The 20,218-nt window shown below is 39.9% G+C and overlaps 1 protein-coding gene across 3 annotated transcripts; it reads right to left on the bottom strand.

The window, feature by feature from the left end:
- Positions 1 to 2,105: 2,105 nt before the first annotated feature.
- On the bottom strand, positions 2,106 to 17,887 carry Pex2 (peroxisomal biogenesis factor 2). 3 transcript variants are annotated; one of them, XM_052180901.1, is made up of 4 exons: positions 17,791 to 17,887; positions 5,212 to 5,320; positions 4,443 to 4,535; positions 2,106 to 3,363 (listed from the first exon to the last, which is right to left on the bottom strand). In XM_052180901.1, exon 4 carries the CDS (start codon positions 3,345 to 3,347, stop codon positions 2,430 to 2,432), a length of 918 nt encoding a protein of 305 aa, XP_052036861.1. In that variant the 5' UTR covers positions 3,348 to 3,363; positions 4,443 to 4,535; positions 5,212 to 5,320; positions 17,791 to 17,887; the 3' UTR covers positions 2,106 to 2,429. The 3 variants fall into 3 exon arrangements, with proteins under 3 accessions (XP_052036861.1, XP_052036858.1, XP_052036860.1); XM_052180898.1 differs by lacking the exon at positions 4,443 to 4,535; XM_052180900.1 differs by lacking the exon at positions 4,443 to 4,535 and having other exon boundaries at positions 2,106 to 3,359.
- Positions 17,888 to 20,218: the final 2,331 nt, after the last annotated feature.

The following is a 20,218-nucleotide window of genomic DNA, read 5'->3' as shown; positions in this document are numbered from 1 at the left end:
TCTCTGGTGTTAGCAGTTCTTGCTGTCTCTAACTGTGGCTTATCCCTCCTGCAAGCCTGTGTGTCAGCACTCCTGGGAAACCAATTCTCTCCATGAGGAATTTAGGTATGCAGAACTGTGGCACAGGGATGCAGACAGAAACTGGAAGGATCTTGTCCTCAGCTTTTCCTTGGTTCCTGTGTCCTGATGGCTCTGTGCTCATCCCTCTTGGGCCCTATCATATCTTATCTGCCTATCTGCCATAAGTAGACATCCTTATTCCACCACACCTAGAGATCCAGTTGATTCTAGGTCTGAGAACTCTGAAACCATGCATCCAAAGATGCATGGTTTTCATTTGTTTTCAGGACTATTTTTTTACAGTAACAAAAAGCTAAATTGTGTGCTAAAATGTATTTATTTTCCTGGATATACACATAGAAATGACAGACAGGTCTCAAGATCAGGTCATGTCCTGTATTCCTCAGAAATATATACTGTTCATCAGAAAAAAGAACTTATGGAGTGAGCCTGTTATAAACTTGTTATTATTTTTTTACATTTGTATTTCCATGTGTGTATATGAATGTACTGTGGTATGTTTGGAGGTCAAAGGACAACCTGTGAGAGTGAGAATTTTCCCTTTCAATTATGTAATCCTGTGAATTTCGAAGATGGAATTCAGGTCTTCAGGACATGCAAGCAACATCAGCCCACTAAGCCATCTCTCCAGCCTTATCTACAGGTGATTTGAGCATCTATATCTAGATGAGATCAGCAGTGTTGATGTAAACTCATTTTCACACATCAGTAAATTATTTTCCTTTTATCAAACTCAATCTGAATTAGAGATGCATGCACACACACACACACACACACACACACACACACACACACACATTCCACAGTACATATATGGTGGGTAGTTAGAGAACATGGTTCTTTTTACCATCTAGATTCTGGGGACCAAATTCTGGTTGTCAGAACTGGCAACAGATGTTTTGACTCACTGGGTCACCTTGGCCAGCTCTGTGGCTTTATCTAGTGGGAACTCAGTCTTAAATATACTCCAGACAATTCGTGCCACTTTTCTTACAAGAGAAGACAGAACTGAACTGCATTACAATGCTAAAGAATGCTGAAGTAAGGCATGCACATGCAATACAATGAGGGAAATATATGAGAATATTTTCATCTATATTTTGAAATGTATTTTCCTGAATTTTCAGTTTTTCACAATGAAGTTTTAAAATAAGAGGAGAAAGGGGGTAAACCTTGAATATATTCTTCTATGGCTGTGAAGTGCCTTAACTATCCTACACTAAATTGAAGCTGCACTGGGTCAGCATTAGTTGAATGGACACCTGAGGATTCTATTTTTCCTTATTCACTGATGTACCTCCAGACCCATCAATACCTTAAGTGTTGAGTGAAATATGATTTCCAGAGTCTACCACTCATGTACTCATGTATCTACATTTGCTACTTAGAAACCATCTTGCAAAAGAGTCTAATTAAGAGTAGAGACTTGACAATGTAAGCTACTTGTTACATCTCCAGAATATATATATATATATATATATATATATATATATATATATATATATAATTTAACATGTGAGTCAATTGGATTTTAGAATATTGTGAAGGCATAAAAATTGAGAGTACTTAAAAGTGTTATTATCTTGATTAAGGGATTAAAATGGTTCCAATATTTTCATATTATTGTTTAACAAAGAGAAAATTGGAGAGAATGGGCACTTGATATGAATTCCTGTATTATTAGTACAGAAGACCTCTAGTCTTACTTCCTAAGATTACCAATATGCTTAGTGTGAACATGAGCACTGATCCCGGACAGAGGCTTAGGAAATAGAGCTCTTTATCCTAGCTGTCCCACAGCCGCAGAACTCCCTTGTAGGCTTCCTTAAGCAGCTTCTACATTTTGAGTGTAAGAATTCAACTCTGATGGGGTCTGACAGCTATGGACTAAACCTCTTGAAAACTGGCTTCAGGGAAAAGCTTAGTTACCAGTGAAACATTAGAACTTGAGATTAAACATAAAAGGGTTTTATGATGTCAGCTTATAATGTTCTTTTGTCTCTGAAAATAAATGTACAATCATCCCAGAGTCTCAAAAATCTTTTATTTTTAGAGTCTGACCTTTTTCTACGAAGAAGCATTCTTAGTCATTCTTAGTATTCATCTGACAAAAAATTTCCAATATTCTTGACATTAAAAATTGTAGTAGGTGATCTAAAAAATTACATGACCATTTATAAGATTCTCTAGTATCATTTGGTTTCCAGTGATTAGAACTGAGTTGTGCTTGGAAAGAAAGTGGCTGTACAGCACACTCCTGTTAAAAGCCACCTACAGATGGCACTGAGGATGACTAATTCCAAGGAAATGGATACAATTGACTTTCCTCAGAGGAAGCAACTTGGTTTCTAAAGAGCATTCACTTCTGACATTTCAATTCCTGATTTCAGTGGCTGCACACTGTGCACTTCTGTGCCACACTTAGGGCACGTAAAGTACATGTCAAATAGGAAGCTACTCTTAACACAGTAGTAACAAAATACATGCTCACATCCAATAGTGTGAGGCATTGTGGGCCACTCTCCACACAGAGCACACTCTTTTCCACTGCTGCCTAGTGTACTGTCACTACCAGCAGCTGCAGTAAGGGGGACACACCAGGAAGACAGTTTGGCTTTCAACTTCTGGACATTGATGAGTGGTAAGAGAAAAATCAGAAACTCGGCAAAGCCATGCCAGAGAAGTTCCCTATTCATGTACTCAAAGCCAACTTTGCGCATGTCCTGGGGTTTGCAAAATACGGAATGAATGCCAAGGAGGCGTTCTGTCAAAGTTGCAAACTTTCCATTTTGGAGAAAAATCAAGAAGTTCATCAACTCACCTAATTTTAAAAATCCAACCACAAAGTTCATGCACTGTTTGACTTTCCCGAAAGATGCTAAATGACGGTTCCGAAACAAATCATAACATCGTTCTTCTAACCACCTCCCACCAATGGTGCACACAGCATACCACAGTTTCTGATTTTTACTTGGTGGTTGGTATTTCAGGTTGGGGGAAGAATCATTTTTGTACTGAATATTTAAAACTGACTGCCCCACAGTGGCATTTTTGGAGTAGACGGTGAACCTCCATAGGAAAAGCCACAGAGATGCTTTCACTTCTGGCTCAAAGCGAGCTAACAGTCCTGGCTTAAATCCATGAAAGCACTGCGTAAACTGGGACCACACGAGCTGCTCCAGGGCCTTATTCAGCTCCAGCGCGTCCAGCTGACTTATCCTCAGCACTCTCCTCGCACTCTGAGCATTCTCTTCTCCGCCAGCCATGTCTTCTCCGACCTAGCTAGGAAAATACAATTAGGAAACATCAAGCAGTGGCAATCTTCTATTACCACTTCAGCTGCCAGTAAACATAGAAGATGGGCCTATATTATTACTATGTTAAAAAACCAAGGAACAATTTCTTCTTAATTGGAACCTCTTTCTTTTCTCCGTCCCTCCTTTATATCTTGACTCTACCTCACCCTCATCCCTTGTCCCTTATGAGTTGGGAGGGAGAGTGATAGACAGGAATAGATAAAGAGAAGCAGGGAGAGCTGGGAGGAGAAGAATGAGGGATGGATGGAGAGAGAGCAATCAAGAGAGGAAGAAAGGGAGGGCTGGAAGGGGAGGGAGAGAGAACACAGTTGTTTACTTATTCTGAAAATACACTTCTACAAAATATTCCTTGGTTAGATATTCTGCCAGAAAGATTAAAATCCTAAAACTAACAATGAGGCCAAATAGCACACAAATGGAGGAAGCTGAACTGCATAGAGTAGAGCAACGGAGGGCTAAGTCCAGGCTTCATCGTGAGTGTCAGCATTCCGATGAGATTCCAGGCTGTGTTTGAAGTCATCCCCAGTGTTCCTCAAATATACTGTCCTTATATTTCATTTCCGAAAAACCAATGTGTACTTTGGACACACAACTATCAAAGTGCTCAAAAAGAAAAGAGGGCATGGTTGAAGATATTTACTACATTAATTTCATAAATATGGAAGAAAAGAAATGGATGCTAGAGGAGGAGGACAGTGAGAAAGATCTACAACATTAATTAACATTAGCTAGGTATGCATGCCACAGAAGTCATTTAGAATTGCTAACCACAGCGGTAAAAACATCTGGTCACTGCTGCAGTTGACATCTGCTACATCCTATAAATGAATCAGAAATCAAACTATCACCCAAATCACCTGTAGTTTTGAAGTGGCTCCTTTGCTTGATCTATTTTTATGTAGAATATAAACATGTAGAACTCCGGAAAGATGAAGATAAAATTGTGATTGCAAGAAAATTGCAAAATTGGTGAGACTTTGCCCAAAAATGGCAATTCCAAGTTAGAAGATGAGTAAATTGTGGGTAAGGTGAACAAACACTTACTGAACAACACGGTTACGATAGTTGATAGTTGGCACTCCTGTTCGAAGCTGGCTAAGACTGTTTTCAAACACATATACTTCCACTAATGATGATCTGTGATGGATACATTTGTTTAACTGAAGTACTTATTTCATAGTGTATACATATATGAGGTCATCATGTTATTTATTTTTTATATATATAGCCCTTGTCCACTACACACAACTAAGACTGGGTTAAAACACTGTATAAGGATTTGTCAGGACATGAAGCTTAAACACATTCTGCAGTGTTTGAGAGGCCCAAAACAGTAACATGCAGAACCAAGGCCTACACTAGAGGCCTGTGGACATTCACTGTTGTCAGCACCAGATCCAGAGATCTGAAATCAGGGTCTTCACCTGATCCTCCCCACCTTGGGTTTCTTGAGTATAAAATAAAGGGTTAGAGACCAAAAAATGATCTTAAGTTCCTTTCAAATTTAATTAATTTATGAAATTTACTTAAAGGCATATGTTAAATGTTAAATTTTAGATACTAAAAGTAGCAAAAACATCCTAAAATGAGTTCGGACTTTTTGAAATGAAGACTGTCTGATAACACAAGAAATTTTCAAGAAGTGAATTTTAATGCTGCCCATGTATCCTAGACTGAATTAATGGGAGTTCAAACCTAGAAAACAAAATGGCCCATGAATAATGCAGGCTGCTTGGTGACATCTTCCACTAAACCAGACATGAGGGATGATTTCCCCACACAAATGCCAAGCCCCTTCTGAGGGAGCACTAACCTTCCTCCGTCGCTGTGGCCCCTTCAGCACTCAGTGGCCTACCAGAAGGCAGTGGAGAGTTCTGCTGCACATCTGCTTCAGGAAGCCCTTGCCTCATAATTGCCAGGAGCTACAGTAAAGAAATGGGATTAAAAAGAGAGAAACTGAGTCTCATTTCTTTATTCTACTAATCTAGTCCACTGCCAATGACAGTTGTGCATACAACGCTTCCCTCATGCATTCACCACTCTATCTCCTAAAGATCTTTTTTCTAGAAAGTCTGGCTGCTCTCCCTTTCTCCAGGCTTTTTTCTCTTGCTTTATCTACCTTCTGCTCCATTAGACACTGCTGACCTTGCAACACAATACCCCAGATGCTTCTTAAAGCACTAAGATCACCTTATACAGTGTATCATTTTCTTCTTTTCCTGGGAACATGTGTCCCTCTTCTTCAACTGAGAGACTAAGTAAGGGACCAAGTATCACTTCTTTCTGATCTAAAACCTGGATTGGCTGCCCCTCTCCCTGTGCCCTTAGCATTCCAGCTTCCTCTCTTGACCTCTATAGGTTATATATAATGTACTTGTTAATTGTCTATTTCTTCTACGACATGATAAGCACTGATGCTACGACTATTTGGCTATTATCAGAGTTGAATCAGGACAATTATCATAATTCCTGGTATACAGAAGCATTTTATAATTATTTGATAAATAGACAAATGAACAGAATGAAAGTTTAGGGTAAAAAAAGGTAACCTGAAAAATTATTTCCAATAACCATTAAAATACTGGTACTTATTTATTTTACAGTGTTTGTGACCTATCTGCTATTGACCTACTCTGTTGGAGACAGTGATACAATGAAAGCCAGTTGTGAGTATGGTGGAGCCTATAACTTATCTGGGTTTAATGAGGGATACAGGAAGGGTATGCTATCTAAAATAAACAGGCATTGTACAGTGAGCTGGGGTATGTGATTGTGAAGGGGAAATTGAAGGCACTGTGTCTCTAACTGCATTTCTGGAGGCCAGTTCTGGAGAGGAGCTGTCTAAGCAGGCTCTGGGAAGGAGCAAGAGGGTCAGTATGGTTACAGAAACTAAAGCCATTATGAACAGAGACAATACGAGGAGCCAGAGTTCAAGAACAAGCGAAGGCTGTAAAGGAACAGATCCTAAAGGTTGGTTCTGCCTACTCCTTAGGACAGATTTCTGCTGGCTGCTAGGAGGGCTGGAAGCCCACTGACCATTTAACAGGCTGTTAGGCTGATCCAGTGAGACGCTAATGGTTCTGCAAATTACAAACCTATCCATGGAGACAAAGAAAAAGGTAATGTTAAAACCTAAAGTGAGGAGAAAGAGCTGACATTATTTGGCAAGAATAAAAAAAAAAAAAAAAAGAGGAAAAAGAAAAAAAAAAAAAAAACAGACCAGAGTGGAGTACACGACTGGTTGGGGATCCTGTGCTCTAGCAGAGAACACATGAATGGAAGGCCACACCTACAGTGGGGATCCTGTGCTCTAGCAGAGAACACATGAATGGAAGGCCACACCTACAATGGGGATCCTGTGCTCTAGCAGAGAACACATGAATGGAAGGCCACACCTACAATGGGGATCCAGTGCGCTAACAGGGGACACATGAATGGAAGGCCACAGCTACAGTTTCAAGTCAAGGGTTTCTATAAGATGCCTTGGTGGTATAAATATGGGGTAGACAGTTTGGGTGCATATTTTTATACATCAAGGTATTTCTGATATAATTTACTTTATCTGGTTAAACATTAAATGAAGAAGCTAATGGTATAAAATTCACTCAAATCATCTCACAATAAATTCAGCCGTCTTTGTAACAATAATCTTACTTTCATTTGATAAAGATATAAATACACATAAGACACATGTATAATTGCATATTCCACATATTCCATTCTCATCTAGTGCAGTCCTTTTCAAACTTAAGAGCTTACCAGAATCACTCACAGGATCACAGCCAAGGATGGCTGGCGCTCACCTTTTCTGCTTCTTTTTATTTATTTACTTTAAATTATTTACATCACACCCAGATACCAGTTTTCCTTCCTTTTTCTCCTCCCAGTCCCTCCCTTGTCATTCTGTTCTCCCTTTCTCCTCAGAAAAGGGGGTGGGGAGGTTCTCATGGACATCAAGTAGCCTCAGCACATCAGTGGGACTAGTGTATCTTCTCCTTTTGAGTCTAGACAAGGCAGCCTCGTTGGGTGGAGCTCCTGCTGTTAGGGATCCTACATGAAGACCAAGCTGCCATGTCTGTGTTTTACATGTCTTACATATGTGTAAGGGGCACAGGTCCATGCTATCCACTCTCTAGTTGGTGGCCCAGCCTCTGTGAGGCCCTATAAACCCAGGTTACTTGGTTTTCTTGTGTTCTTGGCCTCGCTGGCTCCTTTAATCCTTCCTCTTCCATAGGATTCCCCAAGCTCCAGCTAATGTTTGGTTGTGGCTCTCTGCATGTTTCCATCAGTTTCTGGGTGAAGCCTCTCTGATGACATTTATGCTAGGCTCCCTCTCATGGATTAGGTCTCATGTTGAGCCAGTCACTGGTTGGCTAATCCCTCAAAATCTGCTCCGTCCTTATCCCATAACATGTTGTAAGCAAGGCATTTTATGGGTCTCAGGCTTTGTGGCTGCGTTGGTATTCCAGTCCCTGAGTTGGAAGTATTGCCAATTAGTAATGTAATTGGTTATGGAAGATGACCATTCCATGTTCCATAATCACCATTGCTAGGTGCCTTCATTATGGTCACCCTCATAGATTGTTGGGAATTTCTATTGTCCTCGGTTTCTAGCTCATCCCAGACATGTTCTCTGGTCCCAATTACAATTGTCTTTCCCAGTACTCTATCAGTCCTACCCCAACCAGATTGAGCCTGTTCTAATCTCTACCTCCTCCCCTACCCAGTCCTCTCCCTCCATCAACCTCCAATGTCTATTCTATTTCCCTTTCTCAGTGAGTCTTAAGAGTCCTCTCTTGGGCCCTCCTTGATACTTAGCTTCTTTGGGTCTGTGGATTGTAGTGTGGATATCCTTTACTTTATGGTTAATATCTACTTATAAATGAGTACATTCCATGTTTGCCTTTCTAAGTCTGGGTTACCTTACTCAGTATGAACTTTTTTAGTTCTATTTATTTGCCTGACAATTTCATGATGTCATTGTTTTCAATAGCTAAGTAATACTCCATTGTGTAGATGTATCACATTTTCTTTAGTCATTATTTACTTTTGTTGGCCATCTAGATTGTTTCCAGTTTCTGGCTATTACTAATAAAGCTGCTTTGAACATAGTTGAGTAAATAAATGTTCTTGTGGTATGGTAGAACATCTTTTGGGTATATGCCCAGGAGTGGTATAGCTGGGTCTTGATCTGCTCTCAATTTTCTGAGAAACCACCAAGTTGATTTCCAAAGTGGCAGTATAAGCTTGTACCCCTACCAGCAGTGGAAGAGTGTTCCCCTTACTCCACAATTGGGTCAGGGTGAGATGCTGTTCCTTGAGTTTTTGATCTTGGCCATTCTGATGTAAGATGTAAGGTGTAAGAAGGAATCTCAGAGTCATTTTGATTTGCATTTTCTTGACTAAAGATATTGAACATTTCTTTAAGTTAACCTTGGCCATTAGAGATTCTTCTGTCGGGAATTCTCTGTTAAATCCATAATACTCTTTTTAAAAATTGGGCTATTTGTTTGGTTCATGTCTAACTTCTTGAATTCTTTATACATTTTGGATTATCAGGCTCGGCTCCACTCTCAAGACTTTAACTTATTAGATATGCCCTGGGTCCTCAAGATTTCAGGCTCAAGTGATTTGGAGAACCTCTGGGTTAGTCACTTTCAAAGCAAAATTCATCCTTTTTTTTTCTTCCTATCACCTACGCATGTTTTTCCTGTTACTTGTTTCTAGCTGGTTACTTGTTTCATCACTACTTCTACAAAAGCTGGTACAAACCTTTCAGTGAATTCATCTTTTTCATTTAAGAAGTCTTTGTGAAATTCAAGGCCATTGTTGATTCCACAAAAATCCTGATTATAAGTGGATCTTGGAATACAGAGAAAAGGACATGCCCTGGCTCTTAAGACTATCACCCAAGGTCTAAAATGAGAAGCAAGCAAGTACAGAGAACTAAGGTAGCCTTTTCTTCAACATGTTATCTATCTATCTATCTATCTATCTATCTATCTATCTATCTATCTATCTATCTATCTCAGATGGAAAAAAATCAAAAACAAAAAACACTATTCTATTAGCTAACACAATCCTACATGATTTTTCTCCCAATTCAAATCATCAACATGAGCCCTACATGCCTGGTCCCTAGTGCTGAGTTTGACAGATGGCTTTCCTAGCCAAGAACGGATTAGATATTCATCTTGTTTTATAGGGCCAGTGGTCCTAATTTAAGCATCTCTTAAGTACTAGAACTGTGAAGATTCCAGAATGGAATACATAACTATCTTAATCTTACAGATCTAGAATTCAACAGAGACTGGCTGCTTTTAAAAACTGCTTATAAGGGACCAATTGTAAACCCGTATGAGATGGAGTGGGGGGGGGGGTGTTGAAAGCCAGTCAATGCATAGGTGAACAACATATCAACACACCTAGCTAAAGCAAAAATTAGAAAGATACCTCTGCTTCAATTTTTAACTGATATTTAGTAAGAGATCAGTGAAGAATTTCGCAGACACAACCTTTTTCAAAACCCTTCTTTCTAGAGAAATCATACTTGAGATCATGTAGTAAAGAGGAATTTTTAATGACTACCAGAAAAGGAGACTTAGGTCTTAACAGTCTAACATCCTATATTTAACAATACTATAAAAGTTCTGTCTTATTCCTTCTGTTATAGTTTAACATTTTTTGCTTTGCTCCCCCTCACCCCCACGGCTGGCTGCAGTGCAGATGAGGAACAGCTGGCCTCACTCATCTCCCTCTGTACGGCTCTTTAGTAGACCAAAGGACTTATTATTACACTGGTCTTCAGACTTTGCTTCCCAGATGGATAATTTGTTTCTCTGGGGTTTGTTTAAGAGTTTATTTCCAAGATTTTAATAGTTTGGGTGACTAGTTTTAATCGTAAACCTAGGACAAACACTGTCCATTGCACACCACAGTTTGTTCGATGGAATACCTTACCTAGATTATATTCTTCATCCATTTTTACACAAATGTGACAGACTGAGAGAAGCAAAGTTAAAATCAAACTTTCCTTGGCTCAAGGTCTAGCTCTGTCTCCTACATGCTATGTGATCAAAAAAATTCATTAGCCTCAGATTCTTCTTCTAAAAGCTGGAAATAACAGCTACTTCAATGGGTTGTTGCGATTAAATGAGATGATGTTACAAAAGTGGCTTGGAAACTATAAAATAGTCTTATTTCCACACTGTTATTACCTTGGCTAAGGATGGGCATAAAAGAAAAGGCTACAGTTGATTTTGGCAAATCTCGTTTGAAAAGACAGCAATCTTCATTATTACTCACAAAATGCCTTAACCTGTGTCAAAAGAATTTGTTTCCAGGAAATATTGACTATATCATTAAAATGTAATTGTGGCAAATTGTAAACATGAGACCAGGACTAGATGTAAGCTAGGCAGGAAGCCCCAACATGAGGCTCATCCCACATGTATCTTCTCTGAACAATACAAAATGGGATTGGTAGAGAGTAAGGTTGGGTTTCATCACTACCAATGCACTCAGCAGTTTAACCCCATCAACATAATTAACCCCATGACTAGGTCATAAAGAAACCTCAGGAGCACACAGATATTGGGCAGGGCGCAGACAGTCCAAGCATTCAACCTCCGTTTATCAACAAAATACTATATTCAGTTCTTCTCCCCCAACTCCACTCTACCAGAGACAGATCTTTTAGAATACTAGCTTTTGAGAAGGGTCGTGACCAGGAGAGGAAACAATGAAATAAATACTGGAATTTCAATTAATCTGATTATAGAATCCTCTTCCCTCCACTGCAGCATAATAAAATTTGTTCCATAATCGGTGTGAAGTACAAAAAAAAAAAAAAAAGCAAGCCATAAATGGCTTTAAAGCACATAAAATCATTTCAACATAATCGAAGTAGTCTGTGTTTTAGTGACTTCTAATTTTCTAACAAATACTTATTCAATTTAACTAATATTCATTGGGCATGTAAATACCAGTCAAGCTCCTAGGTAGCAGATTTGATCTAAGTATTTATTATCAGTGAACGTCCCTTTTTTCATACTTTAACACAACTGAGCTTTAGTAAAATTAGAACTGCCCATGGATCTCTAAATGAAAGAATGAGTCTCAAAATGTAAAAATAATAAAGAAAGCCACAAAACTCCTCAGAAAAAAACATAAACTTTCTTACTTAGGAAAAAGGAAGAGGCTGTGCAAAAGGCCTGAGATGTGAACTCCTGCCCATGGTCTTGCTGAGACTCTTGGAGATCGATTTTAGCAGGAGCTGCTCGAATGTATCCTTGATTAGTTAGTCAGTGTGTTTTCATATGTCTCCTGGCAGAGGTAAGTCATCTGCTGTAATGAAAGCAGAGAGGCCTTGGAAGAGAGCTGGGCTGCTGGGCAATGGCACACTGGACAACCTTCCTAGGCTGACAGGGCTGCTGGGCCATGGCGCACTGGACAACCTTCCTAGGCTGACAAGGCTGCTGGGCCACGGCGCACTGGACAACCTTCCTAGGCAGACAGGGCTGCTGCACTGATGCTGATCACAGCTGAGAAGACCTAACACAGGTAACATTTCAGCTGCTTAGCCTGACAGCACTGTTCACTCAGTGAGAGGAAAACTGTGCAAGAGAGGAGTTAAAGGACGGCTACAGTTCAAGGGCTGTCCAAGACGGCAGCACATTTTTGGAGAAGGTAATTTATTTTCAATAAGAACTATGCAAATAAAAATGGCTGTTTTAGTTATGATATTTTTGGACAGACAACATTTCTACTACTTTTGGTAAACTTTTGGTAATTTCCTGGTTTCTGTTAAGCGATTGCTAATACCAATATTTAACCATCAGTCAGTCCACATGTACTTTACTTTCAATAATTTAACTAAGCTTTAGCAATTTCCATATTTTTGGTTCTTTTAGATTGGTACTTAGTTTTAAAAATGCTGACTCAAAGTTGAAGAATTTAAAAAAAAATCACCCTCAATCATTTTGCTTTTGTAAACTAAAATTATTCTGAGTTAAAACAGTAAAAGGTTGATATTGTTTTTCAAAATGCCCAGAGAAATTTCATCCTATTCCACCTTTTAACACCCCATTCTAATATATTTCCCCTCATTTTTTTAATTCATGTTAATCTTAAGAAATATTTATTATTCAGGCAAAGTGGCATATAAAACTGATTAAAATTATAACTTGTGATATACATATTAGCATTAGAGGCAGATTTTATACTTTAAGGATATAGGGGAAAGAAGCTGAAGGCAAAGTTAAGAACAGATAAAAAGTATAATACCTCCCAGGGTTTTAAGGTAATTAAACTAACTTGTCACATAAAGATGTTTAGGACCAAATTACCCAGTACTAAGAACTGTTAAAAAGGCCCCTGCTGACATTTTATTGGGGCACATGCCACACTGCACTCCTTTCAGATTAAAAGAAAAAAATCTTAAAAACAGGTGTTTGAAGAGCGGCAACATATAACCACATGCCTTAAATAACTCCTGTTTTCTTTTTGATCTTCATTTCCAAAAATAAAACCTTTATTTTCTACATACATTGAAAAACCATAGCAAATGATTTCATCTCACTGAGAGAGAAGGAAATTTTCAGTTTGTACTTTAAAGCTTTTATTGAGTGTGGTACAAATTATGAATGAATATATTTTATTTAAAAACACATTATTGACAGAAATCTATCAATAATAATGTGGGTATTGTCAAGGGCCTGTCAATATTAATGTAATTATGATTAAGAGGATAACATGGATTTTAGCTATAATACCAAGTAACATCTCCTACATTGCTGCTATCAATATACACATTATTATTGACCTGTTCTGGGACTCTCAGTACTAGATGTATTACCATTAAACATATTTGTCAATGCATACTGCCTACAGAAATGCTACATTTAAATTTACAAGCCTGTAAACATTGACAGCAAAACCCTCTAAATTCCAAAGAATCTCTAGGCCACCTGCTGCTGGGAACTCATCCTTAGTAGGACAGAAATCACAGCTACACTGTCTTAGGAATTCCATTAACCAAAGTGGATGGAACCAGAACTTCATTTTATTTCTCTCTAGGTTTTTAGAAGTTTTAGATTAATACTTCATACTTGGAGGATATGTGAATAATCTCTAAGTTCAGACCTTAAGTTTTGAATCTAAAAAGATATTCTTCCTGTAGTCAGATTTACTGTCCATTGTACTGAAATCAATATTAGCAAGTGGTCCATGCCTCAGAGAGGGACTTCACTTGATTCCCAGAGTACACTTCGAACATAGCTAAGAGTAAAGCTATGGCTGATATCTATAAGGATACCACAACCTCTGGCACTCCGAACAGTGCCAAACCCCATCACATCCTACTTTTGCCAGACTTGCTGAATTAATTGTAACTACTCTCTTGTTCCTCCCTCTATTACAAATAAATTTACTTTCAATACTTTATCGAGTCAGTTTGATAAATCACAATAATGCTCATTTGGATACATCCAAGACACATGAAGCTTTCAAACTGGACATTAGGTCTTCAAATTCATTTTCAATTGAATTCGGTTCTTAATCAAAATTGTAGTATTTTCTTAACTTTTCTAAAATGTAGAAAAATGCAGTTCTCACAGAAGAGAGTAGAGAGATAAGCTCCTTACCAGAGGAGAGGGGATTATACATATACATACATACATACATATATACATACATACATACATACATACATATATACATACATACACATATACATACATACATACATATATATATATATATATATATATATATATTTCCCGCATCTTTGGAAAGACCTAAGAAACCAAACCAAAACCAAAAGGTATAATTTTCAAGACTACAATTCATATTACACACAACACCTCCCACCAAAGCCCTTGCTTAGTTTAGCTACTGTGTACTTGTTTCAGTATGTAAGGTTATCTAAAACACTATCTGAAGACAGAATTTCTAACACCTTTATTTAACATCACCCCCCCCCTTTTTTTTTAAAGAAAATAGTAATTCTTTTCTTCCAGAAAGTTGTTGTTTTTCCATCATAGAGAGGGCATACTGCAACACGAAAGAGGCGCTTGAATGCACACAGGAAATGAGTGGCATGCCAAAGAGACTTTGGACCAGTCATTTTACTACAACACATTCTTCATAATCTAGGGAAAAAAACAATTGTAAACAAAGTCATAATTTACAAGAGGTATTTAATTAAAGCTTAGAAGGAGGAGATTAACAAAAACAAAACAACAACTTTCCAGTTGGAGACATGGTAATATAAAAACTGACTTTGAAAAACTGTAAAGAAAATATAGCAAGATACATGATAAAGGGACAGTCATAGAAAAAATAAAACAAAAATCAGGACATGAAGGGATTAGTAACTACCATAAAGTCACCATGCTAGAAGTGGCAGAGCATGCCCTGTATCTGCACCCTATACCAACAAGGTAATGATGGCCCAGCAGTAAGGTAGCACCAGAGGACACACTGCAGGAATTATTTTCAAAGGCTAAGTAAGCCTGAAGTGCCCAGATACCGACTACAGCAAACTTCGATTCTAAGCATGCATACACAGACAGATGAAATACTTGAAGAAACTGAATGTTCAAAGTATCCTATAAATTCAGGGATTGTTTCAAATCAACTTGCTTAAGAGAAGAATTCCAAATGACTTAAGGATTATTAGAACATAGATTTAACTACAATTTTTATGGTAAGAGAGAATGGGAAAATATCCCCAATGAACTAAAAGGTATCGAGCATGGAACAGAAATTGTCGAGTGATACCTAGTTGTACCAGACACGACATATTTCCTTTGTATTGTCTCCTGGAATCCATCTAAAACAGTAGCTCTTATTATCTCTACTTTAAAACAAAAATAATTTAAGGTCAAGTAACAATAAATTGCTGCTAATCTATCCAAAATTTGTAGAACAGAACAAACTTAGCAATTTTTGTTGTTGTTGTGCCTCAGGATCATTCAACAGACCAATTTCATAACTACGCTCTCTGAACTACAGATGAGGAAAGAAATAAAAGGAATGTGGTAAATCACCCAAGCTCCCATCCACATTCCCTCCCCTATACATTCAGCCAGAGAATCAGTCAAAGGGACTGAATGTCAGACCTAACAAAGAGACTTATCTGGGTGAAAAATGTGGCGTGATCATTTATTATGAATACAAAATTGTATGTAAGGTAGATGTTATGCCACAAGGGTTAGACAAGATAGAGACAGAATGACTTTGGAGTTCCCGGCTGGCATGCTTTATAAAAGAAAAGACAATTGGGTGGTATTTTGTCTTACTTTATTCAGGAAAGAAATCTGAGCTCTGATAAAAAAGGAATGCATATTAAAAAACAGCAAAAAAAAAAAAAAACCATTAAAGAAAGGGACTTTTGACTGTGCTGAAGGAAATGGACTGGAAAGACACAGAGCCCATGCTGGGAAGGCCAGAGGATGAATGATCCTCTTCCCTATCCCCATTACCATGCAAAAGAGCCATCTTACTCAGCTTAAATCAGTACAAGGCTCACAGTCAAGGAGAGAGGGAACAACTGAGGCTTGTCTCCCAAGGCTCACATTCTGAGGGAATGAAGGAGGGCCACAGAATACTTGGAAGCTACTTTTACTCCACAGGAAAGAGACAGGAAATATGTAGCACACATTCCTGTTGTCCAACCCAGATCACCAAGAATGGGTGAAAGGTGCAGGCAATCTCAAGTGAACTTAGCTCAGACATAAAAACTGACACAGCTCACACTTTCTTTGTACTATAGGAATCTGAAATTTACTTAACGCCCTGCAGATCATATGGTGCTAGAACCCTAATTTTCCTAGACAAGTGATGACCAGCAAGTCCTCACATACCTTCAAGGCTCAGAAATTGAATTGATCATTGATCAAATAGAAAATTACTGCAAAGACTTTTACGACCATCAATTTAAACAAAACTGTAATTACAGTTTAAAAAAAACAGGAATATTCAGGAGGAAGGGAAATTGGGAATTAAGAGTGATCAAAACCACAGAATTAAGCTTTTCTATTATTATAAAATGAAACAGCATTGCCATGTTGGTCCCTTTTAGAAATTAGGAATATATAACCTTAGAATGCCAGAATAACCAAATGAATACATACTGAAAACAAATGAACAATTGTTCTAGGAAGGAGAATTTTCACACTGAAAAGCACGATAGATCATCTGGTCTGAGATAGGAATTAAATCCTAACAGGAACACTGTTATAAAAGAACGAGCTGTGCTTGTTAAACTGCAGCGGACAGCCGGCTTGCTTTGTCTCTCCTCTGCATGCCTCCAGGAAATTTCTACAAAAGTTCTTTTATAGAACAATTTTAAAACCACAGATTGAGTGCTACCTCTAATTACTAAAAAAAGAGAATGAGGCCGAAAGGTAAAGCTGGGCAGAAGCAAACTATAATCAAGACTAGAACTTAATTCTTTTCATTTTAGGGGCCTAGTATGCTCAGTTGATTTTTTTTTTTTTTAATTCTACTGACTCCTCTTTCAAATTTTCTAGCTCATGTCTTTCAGCTGTAATCGTTCTGGATACAAATAACTGGTACCACAAAAAGGATCAAGACAGTACAAAGAAAAGTCAGTCATTCCAAATCCATTCTGTTCAGGTTTAACTAAAGGCTACACATTCCTGGAAGGTGTTTTGACTACAAACTGGTAAGGGGGTCGGAATGGGGGCTCATAGTCATACATCAATTATCTTAAATAGTCAAGAGGAAAAGCTGGCAAAGGGTGCCATAGAATATTTGAAACCGAGAGACTGGTAAAGTTTCAGTCCGTGAAAAGTCCTTTTGCTAAGCGTTGGTGTGTAGAAAATTGCACGTGAATAAACTAGCGAACCAACAAAGACTTCAAGGACCCCCAAAAGAAGAACAAAAATGATCCTCATACTCCTTTTAACAATCCAATGAATTTCAATGCACATCAGAAACTATCTTGAAAGAAAAACCTCAGTAACTCTTCCTACGGAAGCCAAGAATGGGCTCTCGAGAAGGCTGAAACCTCAAAACACTGAGCACATCCTTTTCATAAACGCCGAGACATTCTTATTTAAGAGTTAAAGAGGTCAGCCTAGCACTGTAAATGGCGAGGAGGCACTTTCGGGGCTGTGTGCACCGTCGCCCCGGGGACTGCAGAGGCTCGGTCCCTGCAGAATCGCGTTGTCTGTGTGACAGCGTTAAACTAGAGGAAAACCAGGAGTTTGGATTTGTTTTACTGCCTGTCCGGGACGCCAGAGACAGACCGGCTCCTTCCAAAAAGACAGGAAGCCACAGCGGCTGCGGTCGTCGCGAGGCTGTCCTCCAAGCGCGTGGGGCGGGCGCGCGCCGTACCGCGGGGCACCTCCGAGCGGACACTGACCTGCCGGGTGCGCGGAACGCCCGGGCGCCGCGCAACCTTGTCTCAAACATTCTCGTGAAAGCTGGGCTTTTTCTAGCCGAATCTGGGTCGCCCTCGCTTCCGGAACTCGCTGGCTTCCGGAACGACCGAAGACCCGGAAGTGGCTGAAGAGAAACCTGGGAAATTACACCCAGAAGAAACTCGGCGGCTAAGGAAGGCCGGGTAAGGCCCAGCCACGGGAAATGGCGAGGAGCCGAGGAGCCGAGGAGCCGAGGAGCCGAGGAGCCGAGGAGCCGAGGAGCCGAGGAGCCGAGGAGCCGAGGAGCCGAAGGGACAAAGGGAAGAGACGCTGAAGAGGACACTCCATGCCCTGGGATTGGTCGGCAAAGCTGCCTCTGATTGGCAGAAGAATCGGTCGGCGCGGGTCATGGCCCGGAGTGAGGAGGCTTTCGTGTCACGGCCCAGCAGGATGTCTGGGCTCCACGGACGGGCTCTGGAGCCACCAACGCCGCTACAGGACAAGCGCCGCCGGCTGGCTACGGTGCGCCTGCGCACCTGAGGGCTGGAGGCTGATCTTGGGTCCTCACTGCTGGTCTGACCTTGTCCCCAAAAATGTGGCAACGCACTAGGTCCCCAGCGGGCAGCCACCTGGCTGGGTGGGTTGGTCAGAAGGTTCTTAGGAAATCAGGTAGAGCCTACACCGAAGTTGTAAGGTCGTTTTAATGCTTGCCACCCCGCCCCCATCACCAGCTGGGCCCAGGCTTGTGGAAGTAGTGATACCATTGTCTCCAACACCCCAAACCCTTTCCTTGAGTTGTTTCAGGAACTACCCCAGCACCAGAGTTCTTACTCAAAGCACAACTCAATGACAAGATAAAGGAGAATGTAATAAGAACCTCAGAACCATGTACAGTTCTGATTCCTTGTTTTTGTTTTTAAAGACACAGTTGTGCTATCACTTAGCATCCAGAGTACATTAAAGGAGACCTTGGTAGCAAAATGGGGTGGAGGACAAAGAAGGCAAGCTAATCCTTTTCTAACAAGTAACCCCAACAGTGTAGAGGACACAGGAGGAGTTCCAGGTTGCTATGGTGTGTATGGAATTCAGATAGGGACTGGAGGGAGCTGTCTGGAGATGACGCCTGCATACCCACTATCTTCTTGTGAGTAGTTTGAACTACAGGCTAGTCTAACTGTAAGGTATGGACATGATTCTAAAACAGCATTAAAGGCATACAAAATGTTGTAATTGTTGGGTGGCTCCAAAGAGACCACACCACACCAGGCCAAAACAGGCCCCGTGAAGTTTATTGAGAGAGGAAAGGGCAAAGTGGAGGCAGAAAGAGAAGGGGAGAGGGGGAAAGAGAAACCTCAGAGGGGCCTTTCTTTATATATGAATAGTTAGTCACAGGGAAAGGCAGGAGGTGAGCCAAGTAGATTCTGGGAATATGGTGGCTATTGCCTTGGCAACAGGTGTTCAGGTTGGGCCTATGTGATGTCATTGGTTCTGATACCAACATATCTTCCTTCTTATAAAGAGAAGAAAAAAGGGGAGGAGGAGGGGGAAGACAAAGATAAAAGTGAATGAGGGCGTCATGTCTCTTAAGACGCTTCCTGCTGTCAGGGACATCATCAGTTTTTGGGTGTAGCTTACTTTCTCCGTTGGGATCCACTTGGTAAACGTTTACATCAGGTTTCTCTGGACGGCGGCTCTCCTGTGGGCAGCAGCTGGTAATCCTGTAATAGGAACTGATTAATAGTTTGGCTAGAAATTTTTAGTATTTGTCGTTGAAGGAAGATTAATGAGGCAGGGAGGGAATAACAACACCAGGAGGATGACTGGAAAAAGGTTACAAAAGTGAGTATCCACTTCCATATAAGGTTTTGCGAAATCCCAGAGTTGGAGGTCTCATGTTCCCTGAAATTCTTTATGTCTAACTGTAGCTCCTGTATTTTATTTCTCAGTATCCCAGATTGGTTGACATAGAAACAACATTCTTCTTGGAGAACAGGCAAAGACCAGCTTCTTTAGCTGCCAGGACATCTAGGCCCTGTTGCTTCTGAAGCTCCACAGCTGCCAAAGAATCAATCTGTTTTAGGATAGTAAGCACAGTTTCAGTCATTTCTTGAAGATAGCTTCCAAACTGGGAAGTAAATGTATTATATTGGGTCATGGAAGTCATTATCCCTACAACTCCAGTTGTAGGGTATCCCTCCAACTCCTATGACTATTCCTGTATACCTGAGTGCCACAAAGACTTGACGTGTTCTGGATAGCAGAGCATTGTGGTAGAGACGGTTATGGTTCTATTGCCGTCTAGGGAGCTCAGCGTTCCTACAGAACGTGTTCCAGAGATCTTAAAACAGTTTGCAACTGTTTTTAAAACAGTCATGGCAACAATGGAGTTAGGGTAGCTGACAAAAGGTGAGGTAAGGTTACTTGGCAGTA

This window comes from Apodemus sylvaticus, chromosome 4 (assembly GCF_947179515.1).
Source record: "Apodemus sylvaticus chromosome 4, mApoSyl1.1, whole genome shotgun sequence".
Lineage (NCBI taxonomy): Eukaryota > Metazoa > Chordata > Mammalia > Rodentia > Muridae > Apodemus > Apodemus sylvaticus.
Note: the sequence above shows the minus strand (reverse complement) of the source record. Positions and strands in the feature narration are given on the sequence as shown.